The sequence below is a fragment of the Acinonyx jubatus genome, chromosome B3 (assembly GCF_027475565.1).
Source record: "Acinonyx jubatus isolate Ajub_Pintada_27869175 chromosome B3, VMU_Ajub_asm_v1.0, whole genome shotgun sequence".
NCBI lineage: Eukaryota > Metazoa > Chordata > Mammalia > Carnivora > Felidae > Acinonyx > Acinonyx jubatus.
This window is the reverse complement of record NC_069386.1, coordinates 25237636-25259591: the sequence shown is the minus strand read 5'-3', so window position 1 is coordinate 25259591 and position 21956 is coordinate 25237636. Positions and strand designations below refer to the sequence as shown.

The window sequence follows — 21956 nt, the reverse complement described above, 5'->3', positions numbered from 1 at the left end:
CTCCCATTTTTAAGTATACAGATGTATTTGTTGATAACCTATGATAGTTTAGACATTTACCTAGGCATCATATTATATGAAAAATACATCACTTCACAAACTCTGCTTTAGGGACTGTACAACTTACTAAGGAAGATCCTGTCTTGATAAATAGTAATAATTTTATAAAAGAGAAAATAACTCAAAAGGTAATTACCTACACTTTGAGGAAAGAAGGAGAAAAGATTCATGGAAGATGTGGCATTTGATTAAGGCTTTGTAACGTGGGTAAGGAAAAACATTTCGTCAGGAGGGAGGAATGTGGGTGAATCAGCAGAAGCAGGAAATATGGACAATTATTTTTAGGTAGTGAGGACACTCTTTGAGCTAGAAAATGGTATTCTTAATGAAAAGATATAGTGAGAAATAAAACAGGAGTTAATTTGGGAAAATGTTTTAGAGAAACTAAAATTCCCAGATGCATATTTAGACCTTTCTAGGAAGCAGTGAGCCATATAAGATTTTGAATATGGGTTGACAGCAAGTGTCCGTGCTGTACTTCAGGAATGTGTGGATGGAACACAGGGCCAGGAATCTGGAAATGGCAAGATAGGACTCTGACCCAGTTCAATGGCACATCATGCCAAGGATCCACATATACATAAAATGTAATGTAAAACAAAAATAGAGTATATCAGACCTATATCAAGGGAAGCTTTATTCCATTGATGGTGTTTGGAGGATTGGTTGATGTTTGTGGAACAAAAAACAGTGTGTATGGATGCTTTATATCAAACACTGAAATAATTATCAACCTTCAAAATAGATTTGTGATTAAATTTCTATTGTGAACTTACCTAAGATTAAAATCAAGTTTTAAAAATAACAAGGAAAACATGAAATGGATAAACTCAACTATATACTAAAATTTAAGTGTTTATATGTCCCCTACTCAAGCCATTACAAATTTTAAAACAAACAACTGAAGAAATGCTTGCAGAGAATGCACGCAAGGATTAATGTCAAAAGAACTGAAATGAATAGGTAAAAAAAAGGAATAAAAAATGAGAAAAATGAATAAATAGTATAATCAGATCATATATGAGCTTATATACAGAAGAAAAACAAACATTTCGGAAGTATGCAATTAAAGAGAGTAATTGGAAAGGACAAAATTTTCCCAAAGAAATTAGCAAAAGGTATTTTTGGGGCGCCTGGGTGGCTCAGTCGGTTAAGCGTCTGACTTCAGCTCAGGTCACGATCTCGCGGTCCGTGAGTTCGAGCCGCGCGTCCGGCTCTGGGCTGATGGCTCAGAGCCTGGAGCCTGTTTCCGATTCTGTGTCTCCCTCTCTCTCTGACCCTCCCCCGTTCATGCTCTGTCTCTCTCTGTCTCAAAAATAAATAAACGTTAAAAAAAATTAAAAAAAAAGGTATTTTTAAGAAATGTTCTGGAACATTGTCATGTTTACAAGGTGAGTAGGGAATTCTATAAAGTGCTGATAGTGACGTGTACACTGGTATGATTTTTTGACAAAGTAATTTGGCAATAACCATCAAAAGCCTAAACAATTCCTAGCAATTGCCTATGCCTTGCTAGGCAATTGCAACGGCCTAGCAATTCCTCTTTTGGCATTTTCATCCTAAGGAAACAAGTCCAAATACAGTGAAAGGACACTATGCAGAGATATTAAGAATAGTGTTTATAGTTTTGTAAAAATGGAAATAATAAAAATTTGTTGCATTCAGGAAAATATTTTTGTAAACTAGAGTACATATGTATATATTTGAAGGAAAATTGGGAAGAATTTTAAATTGTGTTTACGAATAACTTGAAATAAGTATGAAAATGTTTATGCTATGATGACAGTATGATGTATGCATTTGATCAGAGCTATGTAATAGAAATTATGCACACACACACAAATGACTGGAGGAAATTTCCCACATTCTTAGCCTTTAAGTGCTAAGTCCCCTTCTTCTTCTTTTCTCCTTTACATAATTCCAGCTGAAAATGTGGTTGATGGCAAAGTAGGAGCCTGGAGATAAAAATCTTTCATTTTCAACATAGAACTAATAGTCATATGAGTGAGTCAGACTTCTTAGGAAAAGAATATAGAGACAAAAACAGAAAGATACATGGAACAAAGTCTGGAAAATTTGGGTGTGGGAGAATAGGAGGTTGTCAGTCTTAGAGTAGAAGGAGGTCAAGATGAGCGAGGTACTGCAATCTCAGGAAGGGAGCACCATCCATCAGTGATTGTAGAAGAGAAAGAGGCAAGGAAATGGATGATTAGAGAAGGTCATTGGGTTTTCACTGGTTGACCTTCCAGCAGCTTCACTAGAATGTAGATCAGGGAGATTTGGAACTGATAAAGTGGATGGTTGAAGTGGACAGGAGGAAATGGAGCCTACACTCTCTTTGCTGCAAGAAAAGCAAAATAAAATGGAGAAGGCAAATATAAAACTAAATGTGGCATAATCAGTGGGCAATTTTATTATTCTGTAATTGTGGGTATACTAAAGGTATACTGAGTTGGATGCACACATCAGATTAGCACTGGGACAAGATGCTTCTCTGAGGCTCTCCTTAATGCCTTGTCTGTGGTCAGAGTAGAGCATCGCAGTGTATACTGCCACCTTCTGTAAGACTGGGTCTGCGTCTATGTCTCTGCAGCTCTCAAGGTACCCTTGAGATTCCTTAGGTGAGGGTCAGTAATTCAATGTCTGTGCACAGTGTTGCTGCAGATGGGCAGAAGGGACAACCGGTAAAAACCATTTTGGTCAATAAAACCTGAAACAAATCTCCCTTATTTACAATGGAGAAGAAGGGTACAGCCATTGATGAAATAATAAACAAGATACTTGAGATGATTCTGTATTCTAAGCTAAAAACTTTCCCAAAGTTTTCCTAGGGATGATTCTCAGCTGAACACTTAGCTTTAGAAGAGTATCCTCATCATTCTCTTAGAGACTGAAATAAAGTCCCCTCCCAATTCTTCTATAAATACAATTAGGCAAACAGAAGCAAATTTCATGGGTCACCCCTCAGTTCATGGGCTTTTCAAATGCATGCTGTTGACCAATGGAGGTCAAAGCCAACTTTTTTTGTCTGCTATGTCTTTTCTCCTGTGTAATCTTTGTCTGTTTATCATAGGTGCCTATCCTCGGCTCTCATTGAGCTTTCGGTTGAAGAGAAACATTGGATACTTCATTCTCCAGACTTACATGCCCTCGATACTAATTACGATTCTCTCATGGGTGTCCTTCTGGATCAATTATGATGCATCTGCAGCTAGAGTTGCCCTTGGTATGTGCTATTTTTAAATGATAACTAAAATGTAAAGTAACCATGTTATTACAGTATTAAGGAAGTTCAAAAGCTATAGTTCAACTACAATTTTTTGGCACCATGACACTAGTCTTGCCCATAAAGTTACTTTTATCTTAAAATAATAATTTCATGCATGATTCCCTTGATGTGTTAATTTAATTACAAGGCTCAAATGTGAATTTTCATGCCCATGAAAGGGAAAATATGTTTGCCGAATATTTGCATAATAAAACTATTTTTGACACTAATTTTAAATCAAGGATTAACATCTCCTGTTCAAAATTGTTCTGTGGCCTAGAAAGAAGACTTGACTAATGGGCATTCATCTTTTTTAAGTCAGAAAAATAGTCAAATATTATAGCATGTAATTGGAATTACATAATTTAATGAACATTAAAATATGTGATTAGATTCTGAGTGATTATTTGGAGCTCTAGTGATCTGTACTGGCCACTGGTCATTTGGCAATTGGATTGTTAGCTTATATGCAAGGTATTTTACAGGTTCCTATATCATTTGTTATATGTTTAGATTATTAAAAGAATACTATATATTATTTGTTTGTTTATCATTTAAACACATTTTAGTTGAGTATAAGGCTGAAGAGCAATTATCCAGTCCATCCCTCCTCTGGTAGGATTGAATTCAATTCCTGAAAGCAAAATTATTGGTAATACTTTTACAAATAGATGGAAAATAATTATCAATGCATTTGCTGGTAAATTAGCTTACAGAAAGCCATAATATTTCAGGGTTCCAGTTATCCCTCTTTCTTCCTGATTTTGTTTACCATCTTTTTCCAGGACTTCAAGTTGAATGACATCTTTTTCCCTGGGAAAATGTGTGTACATGTGTGTATGTAGATGTCTGGTTTAGAATGACAGGTGACTTGCAGAGTTACATTCATGAATAGATTAATACATAGGAAATTAGGTAGCTATTCCTAAAGGTGTTCATTGAATAAAAAATTGCTTTGAGAAGAAGAAACTATCAAAAAACTAAAAGTGCCATATTCATTATTATGTATTTTTAATGGGAATGGCGAGAAAAACATCCCTAAAGATCTGTAGGATTTTTCTACAGCCTGCAGAGGTTACCCTGTAACATAAGTCCTTTATGAAGGTTTTGCCCTTCTTCTTCTTCTTCTTTTTTTTTAATGTTACCAGATTACTCTTTGTTAAAGTATTTTCTCTTCATCTCACCTGGAAAAACCAGACCTGCAATGATTTTGGACAGTCAGATCTAAATTTTGCAGATCTGTTAGCTTATACATTTTCAGGGTCTCTCTTTAAGAAAAAGAATATAAAATAGACAAATATAAAATATCCAGGATCCTGCCCCAAGCCTGGGAGAGGCTTATGCAATTGGAGACCTGAAGCTGAAGCTTCATGAGTTTCACAGTGAATCAGCCTTTGAGAATTTGTCATTATTGAAATAACAAGAGAAATATGAGTACCAAAGAACTGTAATTATCTGACATCAATATGAGTGAGGTGAGCTGAAAATGTGAATTTCTAACTTTTATAGATATATAAATTCTATAGCTCCTTAATTGTAAAATACTGACTTCCACAATATTAAACAGATACTCTATCTGAAGTGAGTTGTAGTCAACCCAACCTTATTACAGTATGTGAAAGTAGATTCCACCTTTTCTAACAACACAGCATTATTATTATAAACCTAAATCATCCTGTTATGGCTTTGCTAAGACAAAGGAATGGTCTGCCCAGAGTTGCTAAGGCTTCACCACTGGAGGAGCTCCAGATTCTGACCAAAGTCACAAGTCTGGGAGGCAGATGTGAGCACAGAGACAGAAATGAATGGGCATTTGCCAGTGTCAAGGTGAACCTGAGGCCTGGGGGTCTTGAAGGAAGCTGTGACCTTAAGGCCACAGCATCTGAGCAGATAAAAGTCCAAGTCCAGATCTCAAAGTAGAATACCAGTGTGTTCACTCCATCTGTCCCACCTTCTGCCTACATAGAACAGGGTCTCTGAGCTTGGATCTGCAGGGATTGGGAAATGTCACCTGGTTACCTTCAATAACTTAAGGAAAAGTATATCATAGGATCATGAACACTGAATGACAACACAATAATCAAGGCTGAACTTTACCAAATACTCAGGTGCCAGGTTCTTTGCAAGGACATTAATGGGGTTGCCTTATCTATTCTGCAGAACATCCATAGCACAGTAAGCAATGTTATTGCTCCCATTTTACAGAGCAGGAAAACTAGGTATGGAGAAGCTACATAACTTGTACAACATCATATGATGTTAAATGTCAGAATAAAAATTGTAATGCAGTTAGTCTGACTCCAGTTCTCTCCCTTAACTGCTACAGGTGATTCCTATGGTGTCAGTAGACACTACACACAGGAGTAATTTTGTCTATTTCATTGTAAATGCAAGGATTAAAAATAAAAAATAAAGCTAAGCAAGGATTATTATTAATTATTATTATTATTGAGGGATCCCTCAAAATCATTAAAATGCTATGTGCTCTAGTGCCTCTTTAAGAATATATGGCCATGGTATGGGGGCAGGCGGTTAATTGGAGAAATCCTCTTCCCACCCCATTCCACCTGTCTTGTCCTGTACCATACCTTTTGAAATGCCTTTAGTGCTGTTACCAGCATCCTAAATGGTTGCACCATGATGAATGTGCCTCATTTCTAAGTGAGGTCTTAGAGGTACAGGTCTGTGCAAAGGGGTTTTGAGCAAAGATATCCATGGCTCTGGCTCAGGATTCTTGGACCTACAGTTGTCTAGGGTTGTCTCTCTACTGAGAAGGGAAATGTTGGTCCTTCAGAAAGCTGTGTTGCACTGCTGCTCTGTATGCTTCAGGATTTTATGCTTCTTCTGACCAGGGGCTGACTGTCTGATCTGTTGAACTGTTAGTGTTACAAGCATTCAGACTGCAAATTTGGGAGTTGTAATTAAATGGTCTTCCTCAAAATCCTGAGGTACACTTATCACTGAATAATAGTACTTGTCCTTTTAAAAGTAAAAATTTATACTAAAATAATTTAGGCCACATTATTTTTATCACAAAGAAGAGAAAGAAAATATCTTTTGATTAAATGATGGAAATTATATTTTTATTTCATAGTCCTTTTATAAATGCATCTTTTCAAATACAGTATTTTCTTAGCATAATCTAAATGAGAAATAATTTGAGGCTAACAATTAGTGTAAAGACTGAACAGCTTGATAAATGTAAAAGAATAGGGAAAGAACCATTCAGTTATCTCCTGTACTGCAGTTGGATGGGTCCCCTCAAGGACAAAGGACAGAAGTTCAAAGCAAGGCTGTGGCTGTGGGTACTTGCCAGGAAACCAGAAGCTACTGAATAATTTCTTTCCCTGTAATGGTAATAATAAATATGACTATTTGTTATTGTCAGTGTTAACAATGACAGTTTATTAACATATCACCAATGATTTTCAGGCATTGTATTTAGACTTCACAACAGTTCTAAACAATGGTGTGGACCCATCAAGGCTCAGGTCATGCTGCTGGCAAGTGGCAGAGCTAGGCTTTTGGGTCCATGTGGCTGTACCATCCAGGTCTGTGAATCCCTACAGTCCACCATCATCCACAATATCTAGATAGGAAGTAAAATGATACAAAGAATTAGTAAACACATTGGCCTTTTAAGCTAAGAGCTAATCAGAGCCCAAACAGAGCACTCACACCAAAACTGTACTGTTAAGGGACTCCTTGACCCTGAGATAATGGGCCTGAGCCAGGGTCCTCTCCCATTTTTCAGGGGCCGCTTTTACCTGGCTGAGTGCCTGTGACATGTGCTGGGTCTTCTTATCCCTGTGTTCTTTCAGCCCATTTCCTGGGATGTCCACTAAGGCAAGGGTCATACATGTCCATTCAAAATAGTCAACTGGAGAACCAAAGCAATGACTAAACCAAAGCATTCAAGCTTTCCAAATACATTTGAAAGGAAAAAATTATGGCAGCAACATTACAAAATTTTTGAATAATGATGAGAACACCTAATTTCAGGGAGTTTGCATGGTGTTTCCACATTTATTTGTAAACTGTAATCATTCTATTGCCATTTTCAAATTTTAAAAGTCCCTAGGTACACATGATGGTACTTTAAAGGGTAATCTTAAAATATTCTGACATATTCAATTTCCATGTATTACATAAGCTATCATGATTTGCAGTTATATATAAAAATAGTTTTCAGTGCCTCAATTCCCTCCTCTACTTTTAATAGCAGTTTAGAGATGGGTGGAAGGAAAGCACATGCTAGTGACAGAAGACCAGGCTTTATTCCCTGCTTTCCCGATGGTCCTGAGCAAGAGGAGATCTGTGGTCAGGAGGTTCTCTGTGTGGGATACACAGGATGAGGATGCCTACCTCCAACAATAGGATGGAAATCTAGAGGGCATCAAACTAAGGTTCTTAACGAATACAAACCCTACACTGGAGAGTTGGGTGAGGATCTGCGGACTCAGATGCCTTTGGGCAGAATCATATGTAGAGGTGGTCTGGGCTCTGCCGTGTATCTTAGCAACACTTACCTCTCTGGCCTGCACTGTCCCCTGGCCTCAGTGACATCTTTTTTTCAAGTTACTGTGGCTGAAGGACCATGGCTAAAGCTTTACTTTCAAAAGTCTCCTTTTTGAGGGAAGGCATGACATAGCAATGAGGAAGAAGTGTTGCCATTGGGTCCTAGAAGACACAGGGGGTATCTCATTCAGTGGCACCAGTTAAATAGGTAGATAAGAGCACTCTTTGGAGATATCTTTCTTCCTTGAGACTTCTTAGTATCGTAAGAGAGAGCAAGTCAGCTGTAATAGTTACTGTCCCACTAAGAAACAAGCAATCCATATCTTTCTTGGATGTGTGGCTTCACTGTGTTCAACAAACTCTGGTTTTGTCACTGACATGTCCCCTCCTCTCTACGGCTTCAAATTATCCATATGAACTCTTTGTAGAGAAAAACATGTCCATTGCTATGGAAGAATTGCAAAATATGGTTGGTCCTTATATGTTTTTGGAGACTGGACTTGGCTCTGTTGGGCAAAAACAGATCATTCACACACTACTATGTAGAGAAGTCAACATAATGACATAAAAAAGGAGTGATGAGGATCTGTCTTGCTCCAGAGTATGGCAAGATTCAACACTTTGAATACAATCATTATACCTTGATTTCACCAAGAATGTTCTGAGAAGCTTATATAGACTCTTAGTTAAGGAGGAAAATACTGTGAGCTAATCTGCCGTCAGGAGCTTCCTTGAAATATTCCTTTCTTTTTGAGCTCAGGACTGGATCATGTTCATTAACAGTTTTGAAAATCATTGCCCCATCCCCCCTTTTTAAAAAGCATTATAGTAAGAATTGTTTTCTTCTGACAGGTAGGCCCCTGAGACTTCACTAATGGCCATAGATGACCCTCGTCCTTGATTCGTCATAGATTCATTCTTCTTGAAAGCTCATTCAGACACTGAGAATTCTATATTAATTTCTGGTTTCATTTTCATTTTTTTTCCCATCTTTCATAAAAAGCACATTATACTTTGCTGTCTACACAACTCTCTGTATACTCTGAATTCCCTCTATCTATGGGCCAAGTACCATGTGGTAGTGCCCTGCGAGGGAATAGAGGTGTCAGCTTCTTGACCTGACCTGCTGCCCACATGACATGTTTCATGCTCTTTTGCTGATTGCCCAATAATATTCAAGCTAATATCTCCAACTATTTCAAGCTGTTTGAGAAAATACAAAAGTGAAAAGTCAGGAATGGAGCAGCAAATTTGCAGCCTCTCACACTTCTGTTTCTTTTGTAGGGATCACTACCGTGCTGACAATGACAACCATCAACACACACCTCCGGGAGACATTGCCCAAAATCCCCTATGTCAAAGCCATTGACATGTACCTCATGGGCTGCTTTGTCTTTGTGTTTCTGGCCCTTCTGGAGTATGCCTTTGTCAACTACATTTTCTTTGGAAGAGGCCCTCAAAGGCAGAAGAAGCTTGCAGAAAAGACAGCCAAGGCGAAGAATGACCGTTCCAAGAGTGAAAGCAACCAGGTAGGTCCTCTACCAGCTTGACCACTCACCAATCCTGCCTATCACAGACCCACCTTGCCCCCCTACCGCTCATCTGTCTAACTACAGTTACTTATATGACCCTTAAATAGGAATTGTGTAGCTTGTTGTTTATGACCTGAAATGTTGCCTCCTGCAAGTCACTGAGTTTTATATAAAACCAAAATTAGTAAAGAAGCTAGAGAAGCCATAAGCTTCTAGTTCTCTGCAAAAAGAACAGAACATGTGAATACCATGTGGAGTGGTAGCCTGAACCTGACAGGCAATAGCATTTTTCCTAAATGCTGCCTTATTCCTCTAGTGATAAAATTACAAATTTGATTATCCACCATGCCACTGTTCTTTTACAGTGTGGGCAGGCCCCTCTGTCATCTCTGTCTGGCTTAGATCCTAGTTCAAGGTCCTTAGTGTAAGGTAGGAGCCATGCTCTTCCAAGGGCTCTCCTCCATCTGCACTGGTCCTGCCCTGTCAGTGTGTTCACAAAAGCCAGAGCCTGGCAAACCCAGATAGCCAAGGAGGGCACATTGCTTTAGGAAGCCTTGGGCAGTACACTCCAAGAAAGATCATAAATAATGTCCACCCCCTCCAGCTCAGCTCAGTGTTTACATCCTTCCAGTTACAAAGTAACTTTGTAATTACATGTCATTTCAGTTTATTTTTTAATAAAAACAGTATGTCATTGCAATTATAAACAGTACTTTGAAGAAAGTACATTATCATTTCTATATAATTTTTGTTTTTATCTTTCTACCTCTTGCATCCCATCAAGTTCTCAAAAATATATTTCTCCTTGCTTACATGCTGGGCTTGCTTCTGCATTTCTTTATTATTTAATTCTTCTTGCTGAACTTAGTCATTTCTCAAGTCCGTGGTGTTTCCTTGCTTTTTACAGGTTCTTAGTGCATAATGGGTCTGTTTCTCAGAGGAATACAGCAGCTCTTTGGAGTATTTCCTGTGTCCATAGCTCATTGGTGGCCCAGAATAGGTTCACAAACATTTATGAATGAATAGAGGCAATTAAATGAATGTAAATGGCTCCCGTCATTTCAGCAAAACATAAATAGGGTTGGTCAGAGAAACCCAGGATCTGTGAAAAAACTCAGGCTTCCATAAGCAAAATTATCCTGAACTTCTTACTGGAAAATATACTTAGTATCACACTGTTATGTTTCTAAATAAGTCTGCATCTTACTATGAATACACAATATGCTTTGGTCATGCTGTTTCCAAGGAAACTGGGATTCATCACATCATTATTGTTTCCATCACACAGATATACAGACACACATACACATGCAATGCTGTTTTCCAAATTCCCTCATAATTTAAACAGATTATAAATTTGTTTCTTTCTTCTAAATGAGATGGTTTAGAACAAACCAACACGTCAAATTGTTGTGCTGCAGAAATACCTTTTTGAGTGTGAAGCTTAAAATTTAAAACAAAAATACCTCTAACATCCACAGAGAGAAATAGCAGAATGTAAAAAATATTATATATTGGATATGATGATATAAATCAGATGCAGAGGAAAATTTTGTTTTATTCATAAGACCATTTTTATTGTTTTTCTAAAAATTTGTTTTCCCAGCAGCTTTTTTAAAATCTTTACATGTTCATATTTTTAAAAATCTGTGATTGTAGATCAGCTGTTAAGGTTTGAAGTTGGCATACAAATGCACGGGTACTAGTTTTAAATGCATATTTCATGTCCTTAAAGGCAAGCATTAAAAATTCTTGCTGACAACACCTAAGAATTTAGTGATAATATTTAGATGGAAGTGAATATCCCAAAAAGCTTATATCATGTGATGTGGATAACTTAAGGGAAAGTGAGAAAAGAATCATAAACTTCATGCAAAGCAGAAATAGCTCTATGTACTGGCCAACACTTTCAAGAGTTATTTGTAATTATAGTTATTCATTTATTCACTTTCAGTAGTATCTCTCAGGATTGCTTGCTAATGTGGCCATCAACAGCCCAGGGAACCCCCTCTGTGTTATAAATGGGATCCCTAGGGGTCCAAAGGCTGTACCTTTCCTTGGATTGAAAGAGGACACTGGGCTGACCACAGGAACTTGCACTGGCATTGTCATTCTGTCTTGTAAGGGATATCAGGGAAGTACACTTAGGAATTCTGTAGGCCACCAAGGAGGGATCTGTGCCACCAGTGACTATCCCTGGGATGATGGTGTTTTTGTCCTTAATATAAACCATGAGTAGATTTTCCTTATATTCAGTGGTTGTACACTATTTTAACTTAGTGATTGATTCATGAATGCTCAAAATGTTCATGTATTAACTTAGTTTCTCCTCAGATCAGTGGTGCAATGTAAATTGTGACCTTAATTTATTCGTGCTTAACCTCCTTTCTTTCCTGAATTGTTTCTATACTCAAGAGTTAGTCTTTGGTTGTGATGTATGTATTATGGTTACTAGCCTTGGATATTTTGCAAGTTGACCAATTGGTATTTAAATTTCATGAAGTGGCAGAAAGCCTGAATTCCTGCCAAGTTATCAAAGCTGTAGACTTGACATCATTCCTCTTACTACAGAGCAAGATTTCTTTCCTCAAATGACAAATACTTTTTTTATTTTTCTAAAATTACAGTATTTTACTTATATAGAAGCATGAAGGTAATTAAAGAATGAATATCAATAATATGCCAATTTGGTGACAGATTCTAGAAAAAAATGAAAATCCCTCTGTGATATATTCTGCATGAGATGTTTTTCACCTTTGAATATTTGTCCCTGTCAAGGTTATAAACAGGAAGAAAAACTATGTTGAAATCAATGATTCTAATTATCTTATATACCAGACAAACTCTTCAAAATATGGAGTATTCATGAAATGCTTTAAAAAAATGCAAGTCATCATCTGTCATTCTAGACAGGACATTTTAGTCTTGTGTTTCACTCACAACAACTTACATCTGTTTTGAGATTTAAATTTTAGATGATAGAAAAAGATTAACATCTTTTTGGGACCTATTTGTTTTAAATGCTTGGTTTCCAAGATGTAACACATTTTAATAACACTTTAATTCTTTTAGAAAAAAAATCTTCTAGTAATTTTGTTGGAAATGTTCTACACGTTGGTGTACCTTAAATATAAATTATGCAAATATAAAACTATAAGTCAAAAACATCCAAACTAATTTACACTAAGCTCTTATTATTCAGTATATGTTCAAGTTACTTTCAACATTATTGTTTCTGTGACAAGTGTTCACCCACTCTGAAAGAGAAATAATGAAAAATAGTATTGATTCTTGAGACCTACCTCATATGAGCTGTGTCTTGAAACAGCTGCAAGTTAGCCATAATTTTTCAAAGCACTCAAGAGCACTCTAATTTTGTAAATTATTGATGATATTGGATTTGGCTTCTTCCAAGGTAGATTTCCTTCACTAGAGTCAAGGGCACAGGCTTAGATCTCTTACCTCATGAAGTCCTTTCACAAATGCACAGGACTGGTCACAAGGGACTTGAAAAGACAGGATATCAATTCATATAAATTTGTCATGAAATCATGAAAAATCAACTCAACATTCAGTTGACCTTATTTCTTGTGTTTTCTCCACTCTCGCTGGGTGCTTTCCAAAATCACTCTGCACATTATTATCTCTTTGCCTTGGATTCCCTCTTCCAGAATCCCTTTCTTCTTCACATCTTTCCCTCCTTCATGACTGACTCTTCTCCATGACATTGTCCCTGATTTTTTTCTACTACTTGTTTCCATCCTGCCTCTGTCACTCCCCTCTTCTAGAAGTTGGTTTTGTCCCTGTTCTCCCAACTTCCATGGCACATGCTCTGTACTTGTGAAATGGCATGCCACATTTCATGTGGCCACCATGTCTTCTCTACTAAACAGCATTTGCTTCTTTGCATCTACCAAAATATTCACACCATGGCTCAGACATAGTAAATGCTCAATGGAATATGTGTTCATAAATGGGTGATATTTGTCATTAATTTGGTTCTGCTGCTGTGGTGTGTTTTTTCACTTTTCTAATGTGAGGAGAAGAGATGTTTCATAAATGTATCTTTTTAAAGCCAGGTGAAGCTTAGTAACATTAGAACCATCAACACTCATTAGAATTATCATGTCACAAAATACTCCCCTCCCTTCCTTTAAGAAAATATTCATCTTTATTTGGTATTTCATTCTACAAAGTCATTATTTATAATCTCCTAAATTTTGATAAAAGGAGCTTTTCATATGGCATTTTTGTAACTAAAAAGAGACTGTATTGTTGGCATTTATTTAAAAATGTGTTTAAAGTTCATTATGTAGTATTCTTTAAAAATGTGCTTGTTGATTATTTGAGACTCTCACCTGGTAGACGCCTTAAGGGTAAGAATATTTTTTGTCCACCTATTAGGGTGTCTCAACTAGCACAGGACATGGTATAGAACAAATATAGAGTAGATCTTTGCATAAATGATCCCAAGAGTCTAGACTCTTCATGTGCATGTCTCCAGTGAGGCATCCACCTTCCTAAGTAGACCACTGGGCTTTTTATCTCATAGTTTTGTTGTATTTAAAATATTACGTAAAATGGAGAGAACATCTTTTAGAGTTAAATAATGTTTTCTGTTTTCCTACCTTTAGGAAAATAATTTCAGCCCTCTGAAATTCTAGTTAACATATAATAAATCATATATTATTATCGAAAAGTATAAATTCCACATGAATATTTTAAAAAAGGGGAAGCATCTTCCACCTTTGGTTATTCTGTGACTCACCTTTAGATAAATTTTATTTTAAATACATCAGCTTACCATGTAAGAAGATGTATTTAAAATGTTGAGTAGTTAAACAAACTCTAATTGAGATAATCTGATAAATAATCTCAGTTTGTTAAATCTGTTTAAGTGATAACTTAATATATTTTCTGTCATAATTCAAAGTCAGGTATTTGGTAGGATATCACACCTATTCAGTTCAGTATTGAAATACACTGAAAAAAAAAAAAAAAAAACAGAATCACCCTGACTGACTCCCGTTCTAGAAAAATACACCCTGAGTGAGCCAGGCAGTTCATTCATCATCCTGTTCTCTCCTGTGTGGCAAAAAGCACTATGGAAGGTGCTAGAGAGAGATACAGATTACTAAAAGGGTTCCCTCTTCTAGAACCCTTCTTTGAAACCTTCGTGTAAAGCCCAGCTCAGCTAACTCTATGCACTTTCCTCTCTGCTGACTTTGGATCTAGCTATCCATAGCTTTCTAAGCAGGTTCAAATCACCCCTTTCTTAGAGAGATCGTGACTGCTTGCAGAGAAGACATGCTGCTACCCACTGGGCTTTCCTTTGTTGTCCCTCCTATTTCAGCCACATCTTAATGTGCCTCTTAGGCTTTGCCTACCACATTCTCTTCCTACAATAAGAGACTATCTCCCAAACCACTGGAGGCTTCACTGATCCTGAAGATAGCCAAACAGATTTTTGTTTTTGTTTTTGTAAGGATTTTACTGCTAACCATTCCAGGGCAAGATAACAAGAACAGATAACAGAACACATATCCCAAACTCCTACAAAGGTCTAACATTCCTGGTACTTTCAAGATACAAACCTTATTCAAATTTTTCCCTCTACTAGATTAAAAAAAAAACAAAACACAGAACTCTAATGTTCTGTCAGTGCTGTCCCTCCCCCCAAGAATGGGTCTAGAAGGGTCTTCTCCCCAGTAGCTCTGGTATTTCTGTGGTCTATTTGCATCTCCAAGCACCCCCAGGCTAGCTGTCTTCCATTCTAAGAGACCATGGATCTTCATGGTCCCTCCCTACTGTGATACTGCTCCCCCTTCAGTTCAGAGGCATCACTGAGGAAAACAGTGCAGCCTGGGCTAATTTGTGCACATTGCTGCTGCCCCCTATACCCCGCATGGGCAGTATGAGCATTTCTGCACGGAGCTCAAAAGGGGCCAAGAGGCCAGGTGGGAACAGGATGGCAGGCAACTCTCTCTCCACTCCTTTTTCACTTCCTTAACTGAAGAGTTAAAGAAATGAGTTACGATGGCAGAGCACCACTGCTGTGTGGACACAGAATATGTTGGGAGTGCTGGGGTTTGTTTCAGTGGCATGAGGAGAGTATTACTCACAGCTTCTTGGCATTTCTCCTTGAGACTGCTCTAAAGGAAACAGAAAAGAGTGTGGTGCACTCCAACAGTGATCCATCTCCTTACCCTCTCCTCTCAAATGTGTATTTTACTTTTTACCTTGAAGCTTGGGTTGCAGTTCAGAAATATGTCATCTTTCCACCTAGAAATCACTGTTACTTTTTATTACCTGGAAGGTAAAGTTGAAATTCCTTAATGTGACTTGCAGAAACCCTTAATGGCTTGACTCTAGTGTGTATTCCTGTTCATCTACAGGTATATTTCCTTATTATATTAGGAAGATGGTAATGACAGCAATGAGAATGACCATTGTCCTGTCAACCATGATCTTAGCATGTGCCAGGACCAATTCTCACCAAGACTCCAGTCCCACTTAGCTAGTTTGCCTTTCTCAAAACATTTCAGTCATGCTTCAAGCCTTTGCTTGTGATTTTTTTTTTTCTGATTTTTGCCTGGAAAATATCTACTCATTCTTGGAGGCCCAACTCAAATGCATTTCTCTTCTGAAATCTTCCCTCTTCCTTCCTGTAGTAGTTTTGATTGCTACCCCAACAAATTACCACAAAAATAGCCACTTAAAACAGCACCCAGTTCTGTTGGTTAGAAGTACAGATTCAGTGGGGCTTAGCTGGGTTCCCTGCTGAGAGTCTCAGGAGGCTGAAATCAAGATGTCTGTGGGGCTATATTCTCTTCTCGAGATTCTGGGGATAGATCTCTCCCCAGACTCATGCACATTGTTGATCATAGTTTCTTGTGGTTGTAGGAATGAGGCTGTCAGCTGGGGCCAGTCTTTGCTGCTAGAGGCTGCTCCATTTCTTCCTATGCTTTCACTGCAGTGCCCTCTATCAATAGCAAATCCCATTCTTCTCCCACTGCAAATCCCTCTGCTCTCACCTTCTGCTACATCTTCTTTCCCTTCTGTTTCCAAATGGAGAAAATCCTTTACTTTTATTTTTTTTTTAGTGTTTATTTATTTTTGAGAGACAGAGCATGAGCAGGGGAAGGGCAGAAAGAGAGGGAGACACAGAATCAGAAGCAGGCTCCAGGCTCTGAGCTGTCAGCACAGAGCCCGACATGGGGCTTGAATTCATGAACTGTGAGATCATGACCTGAGCTGAAGTTGATATTTAACTGACTGAGCCACCCAGGTGCCCCCAAAATTCTCTACTCTAAGGGCTCATGTGATTAGATTGCCCCTCCCCCCCCCAAATAATCCAGGCTAATCTTCCTATTGTAAATTTCATAACCTTAAATAATGTTTGCAATGCCCCTTTTACATGTAAAGTAATATATTCACAGGTCTGGGGAGTAAGGGGTGATATCCTGATGACCACACTTCTTCTTCCCTAGCCATAATTGAATGGTACTCCCAAACCATGGGATAGGTATCACAGAGTCTATTTTGGCACCTTTGTGCCAGAGCCTGAGTGGCCCCTGGATGTTTGCAGCCCTTCCTGTGTCTGGGTTACCTTGGTGTCCGGGGGTCATCCCACCTGTGGTCTCAGTACTGCTAAAAGGTCTGCACAAGCACAGACTTCATTTAACACTGAGTGCCTCTTCTTATTGGGAGTCTTATCTCCCCACCTCACCTCCTTCACATCTAGCATAATGTCTGTAATGACATTAAGGAGTATTCAGAAGATAGGAACATGCAAATTAATATGTCAATGAATTATTCCTCCACAAAATGACTAATTTTGTGAAAGCCTCATAGAAGAAGCTATAGATGCATAATCTAGCTCTAGAAGAAATGGTAGGCTTTCCACAGACAAAGATAGGACAAGGAAGATGGACTTCCAGGCAAAGAAATGAAGATAGCTGGTGAAACCTCAAGCATGCTGGAGATCAGTGACACCCAGGGGACTGTGGAATGGGCCATGTGGTCCTGAGAGGGTTTGGCACTACTCAGAGAAGGATTATTGTCACACTCAGAAAGAAAGGACTCCACTGGCAACCCCTAGCCTTAGGCATGTTCCATGAAAATTTCATAGAAACAAACAGACCATTGACATCATCAAGAAAGGTCTGAAGCTGTATTTAGTACAGAATAAAATGTTATTTTAAAGTTTGTCTCCAATGTGGGAGGGACTTTCATCTGTCTTAAATACAGCCCTTAAAAAAGAAACCTCCTGTCAGGATCAGGATTGGGCAAAGAGATCATACTAGGTAGCAGTCTGTATCTACACCCATCAAAGTCATCAGGAGTGTCCATTCATCACAGGACTATTTGATTGTTTCTCCACAGTAATGTGAATAGTTTTGTACCATCATAAAAGGGGACAAGGTAATTTCTAAAAAAGAATGGGAGAGTATAGTTTACATCCAGTGTCCAGCTGTGAAAAACAGTTAAAATACCTGAAATAACATATTGAAAGGGAATTTTACTCTAATTTTGTCTTCCCTAAGGACTTGTATCCATAATGTGAAATTTCAATTTAAAAAATCCCCCTTTACTTAACCTTCTCACATAGAGTGAGGATTTTTAAATTTGAGAAAATAAAATCTCTAAACTGTAGTTAAGCCTCCAAAATGGCACTTTCCACAAAAACAGTGTTGGGTTTGACAAATGTGCAATTTCTCATAATGTACGTGATGTGATTGCATGGCATAAGTCTGCACTGTGTTTGTATATGAAAATTAGATTCACTGGTATGCTAGCTAATGATGTGCACTTTCTTCAATTAGGTGGATGCTCATGGAAATATTCTATTAACATCACTGGTGGTTCACAATGAAATGAATGAGGTCACAGGCAGTGTCGGTGATACCAGGAATTCAGCAAGACCCTTTGACAACTCAGGAATCCAGTACAGGAAACAGAGCATGCCTAGGGAAGGGCATGGGCGACACATGGGGGACAGAAGCATCCCGCACAAGAAGACCCATCTACGGAGGAGGTCTTCACAGCTCAAAATTAAAATTCCTGATCTAACCGATGTGAATGCCATAGACAGATGGTCCAGGATCGTGTTTCCATTCACTTTTTCTCTTTTCAACTTAGTTTACTGGCTGTACTATGTTAACTGAGTGACTGTACTTGATTTTTCAAAGACTTCATTTAACACTGAGTGAAATATTACTCTGCCTGTCAAGTTTTTATACCTGTACACACACACAGACACACACAAGCAGACACACATATATACATACGCAATTGTATATATATGTGAACTTTCTCAGCATATATATAAAATACACGTGTATATGAGGATGTATGTGTATATGTTTATACACACAGGTATAAGTACCCATGTGTATGTAAAACAAATACACATACATATATACATTTTGCAGCTATGGACAATTTAACACAGGATGCATATTAAAGAAAGTCATAGTTTTTTCTTTTTTAATTGAAAGGGACAAGCATCGTCTAAATATTATGCCTTGAGAATGAGGGTGTGAAACACATCATCCAAAAATATGTGTTTTATTATCATAAGTTAGATGTTTTAGTTTGAAAATCAGAAAGAAAATCTTAGTTAATCTTCAAAAATTCATTCAGTGGTATTGCTAGTTTAAAATGAGTCACATACTTCATATTGTTTCTGTTTACTAAGCGAAGGCTTTTTCAGCTTTTTTGGTGATGGGGTTTGCTTTCATCAGGCACACTTTTTCTGTAACGGTTTAGTGGATGAGGTGAGCCACTGGTGTGTGCTCACCTGTTGTCTTAAATATAGATAGATCCCACGTTGATGTCTGAAACATCCATCTTTAGAAAACCCATCAGGAATGGATGGCATCTCATTGTAAGTACTCTTAATGTACAGTGTATTTTTTTGTTGTTGTTCACTTGGAGTGGATTCAGCTTACCTGTCATATGGGAATACAATGGCATGTTTTGGCAATGTTTAGTTGACATTTCAATCACTGAATATGTGCTCCACATCTTGTATGGATTTCTAGGCCTGATCTAACAGAAAGCATAGACGTCTCAGGTTATTTGTTACTCTAAGGTAAAACCATCTAGGATGATTTTCCCCCTTGTCTTTACGTTATCAATCACTCTTATAACATTGTATGTTAGTATGAAGTATATTTGCATAATATGCATATATATGTATATTTACCAATATTTTGTTTCTTAATGCTTGCTATCATGGCAGCATGCGATGTCATAATTTTCCTTTACATGATGTAACTACTTTCTGTTACCTAGAATTAAGATTGAAGCTTAAAACACATTTACTGTTCAATTTCAGAAACCAAGAAACATCTCCATGCTTTCATTTCTGTATCTGACATATTTCATAAGCACATCCAATTACTCCTAGTCTAACTAGGATGCTGCAGGAACATGACCAGTACACACCACGCGTCACCCAGTAATCCATGACCGTTCTCTTGAGGCAAAGGAGAGAAACCCAACAACAAACAGTCATTTTTGGTTCCTTCTGATCCACAGCCTCATCAGTATTTGGACTTTTTAAAGCTCGTAGAAACAAGACAAGGTGCACCGGTTTCATAGACGCAACCTTAACTTACTATTTAGATGAGATCTTTCTAAAGAAAAAAAAAAGAGATGATATATTTTTTGTAAACAATATTTCTATCACAGGCCTCCATAAATGGAAATGACTACAGTTGTGCAAACAGATGTCACAGTGAGGTTAAGCATTTGGAGAAAAAAAGCAAAATATTCAGGAAAGAACTGCTAAATTAATACTTTATCCCAACATGCCACATATGCCTCACCTTCTCTGTTCTATCCTAAGCCAATGACCAAAATCTTGTCCAATATGCTACTAGCTGGCACCAGTTTGCTCCATGTAGATAGAGGCACCACCTTCCCTGAGGATGCATGTGGTGTGAGCTATCACCATAAGCTTACCATTACTTGATTTTTCTTTGGTATAAAGATAACAATCTTTAATTTGTGGAAGTCTGTCACAGTTCAAGACCCACTGTCAGGTAAAACACAGCCCACAAAATCTCATGCTAGAAGCAATGACTAGTTTTTTACCTTAACCCCTCCTTCATTCCGACCTTTCTACAACATCTTCCACCTACTGCTCTCTGGTTTTATTTTGTATCTGGAGATTAGCCAGTGATTTCTGGTCTTGGGCTTTTCTCTGACAATTTTTTTTTTCATGGGTAACAATGAGGGATCCTAAAAGTTAAATAGATTGGGAAAAACCTTGTAAGTGGCCTTATCATTGTTAACATGTTAAAGAAAAAAGACATTTGTGAAGACCTTATCCCTTTCAATATTTCAGGTATCTTTTTCTGTATCCAGTGATTCAAGGAGTAAGCTCCACATGCAGAAGAGGGACCCCAAAATGCAAATGAATATGGACAAAAGCAATCAATGCTCGATTTACATGTACAATTTATACTATTCAGAACTGTGACATTAATTCTTTCTGTGAGAAAAATGATTCAAAACATTTTTGATGCATAGTTGAGGTACCCAATTATCAAAGGAAGAGACCCTATGGGGCTCAGAAGAGCTGCAGTCTACTTACCAAGGTTTTCTGGTTATAAATTTGCATGGTATAGTCATAATAGCTTTTGAGCTTTTTATATGCATTTGGCACCAAGACTGGGATCCACAACTTTGTAGACACTGCGATGAAGTTAACATAATAGCTATACTATAAATAGTGTTTGTAACTACACACATACATACACACATACACACACACACACACACACACAAATACATACATATATTCTGTAAAAAAAAACTTTTTAAGATCCTTGGGTATGTGTTTGCTTTACTCCATTTCAGAAGAAAATTACTTTTCTTCTAATAAAATTATTTTATAGCTTCTCCATTTTTAAAAGTTGTGAGAAATATTGAGAAGCAGAACTCTGTGCTGACAGAAGAGAGTTGAGTTTGGTTCTCTGTTCTGTTTCAATGACCTCTCATTATTCCACAGTAGTTACTGGAGCCAGTGTGCAAGCTGTATTGATGAATTCTGAACCTGGACCTCCGACATTAATGTGAGGTGGCTGTCACCCACATCCAGACATCTTGAGTAAGGAGAGAAAAGTTGAATTTGGAATATAATGGTATTTCTTTCTCAACAACTGAACATAATAAAAAGTTAATTTTCTATGTAGTCCTGTCTTTCCAAAATGCTTCACAGGGGCTCAAAATGTACTGAAGAATCTTTCTCTGAAAGTTGGTTCTTACCCATATTTAGATATACTTGAGACAACTCAAGAGCCCTACTACATAAATCCCTACAGTGAAAGACTGATAAGACTTGAGTAAATCTTGAAAACAAGTGTTATTCTTGTTCACCTACGCCAGGAATGTAGAGGGGTTTCACTGTCTATATCATGAGACATGCATTTCCCCCCTGAATCATAAATGAACTAGGAAGTATGTCATGGTAATATTCCTGTTAGGTTTGAAGATTACATGTGCATCTGCAATATCATGTGTTTTTAATGCCAGCATCCAGAACTTTTGACATATTTGGTCAGTTA

The 21956-nt window shown here is 37.7% G+C and overlaps 1 protein-coding gene across 2 annotated transcripts in view; it reads left to right on the top strand.

The window, feature by feature from the left end:
* The window catches only part of GABRB3 (gamma-aminobutyric acid type A receptor subunit beta3), a 245304-nt gene extending 223727 nt beyond the window's left edge, over window positions 1–21577 (top strand). For both annotated transcript variants that reach the window (XM_027067866.2, XM_027067867.2), the window contains exons 7-9: window positions 3134–3286; window positions 9131–9375; window positions 18204–21577. In XM_027067866.2, coding sequence (XP_026923667.2) covers window positions 3134–3286; window positions 9131–9375; window positions 18204–18545 — 740 coding nt within the window. In that variant the 3' untranslated portion in view covers window positions 18546–21577. The remainder of the gene's footprint in view (window positions 1–3133; window positions 3287–9130; window positions 9376–18203) is intronic.
* Window positions 21578–21956: the final 379 nt, after the last annotated feature.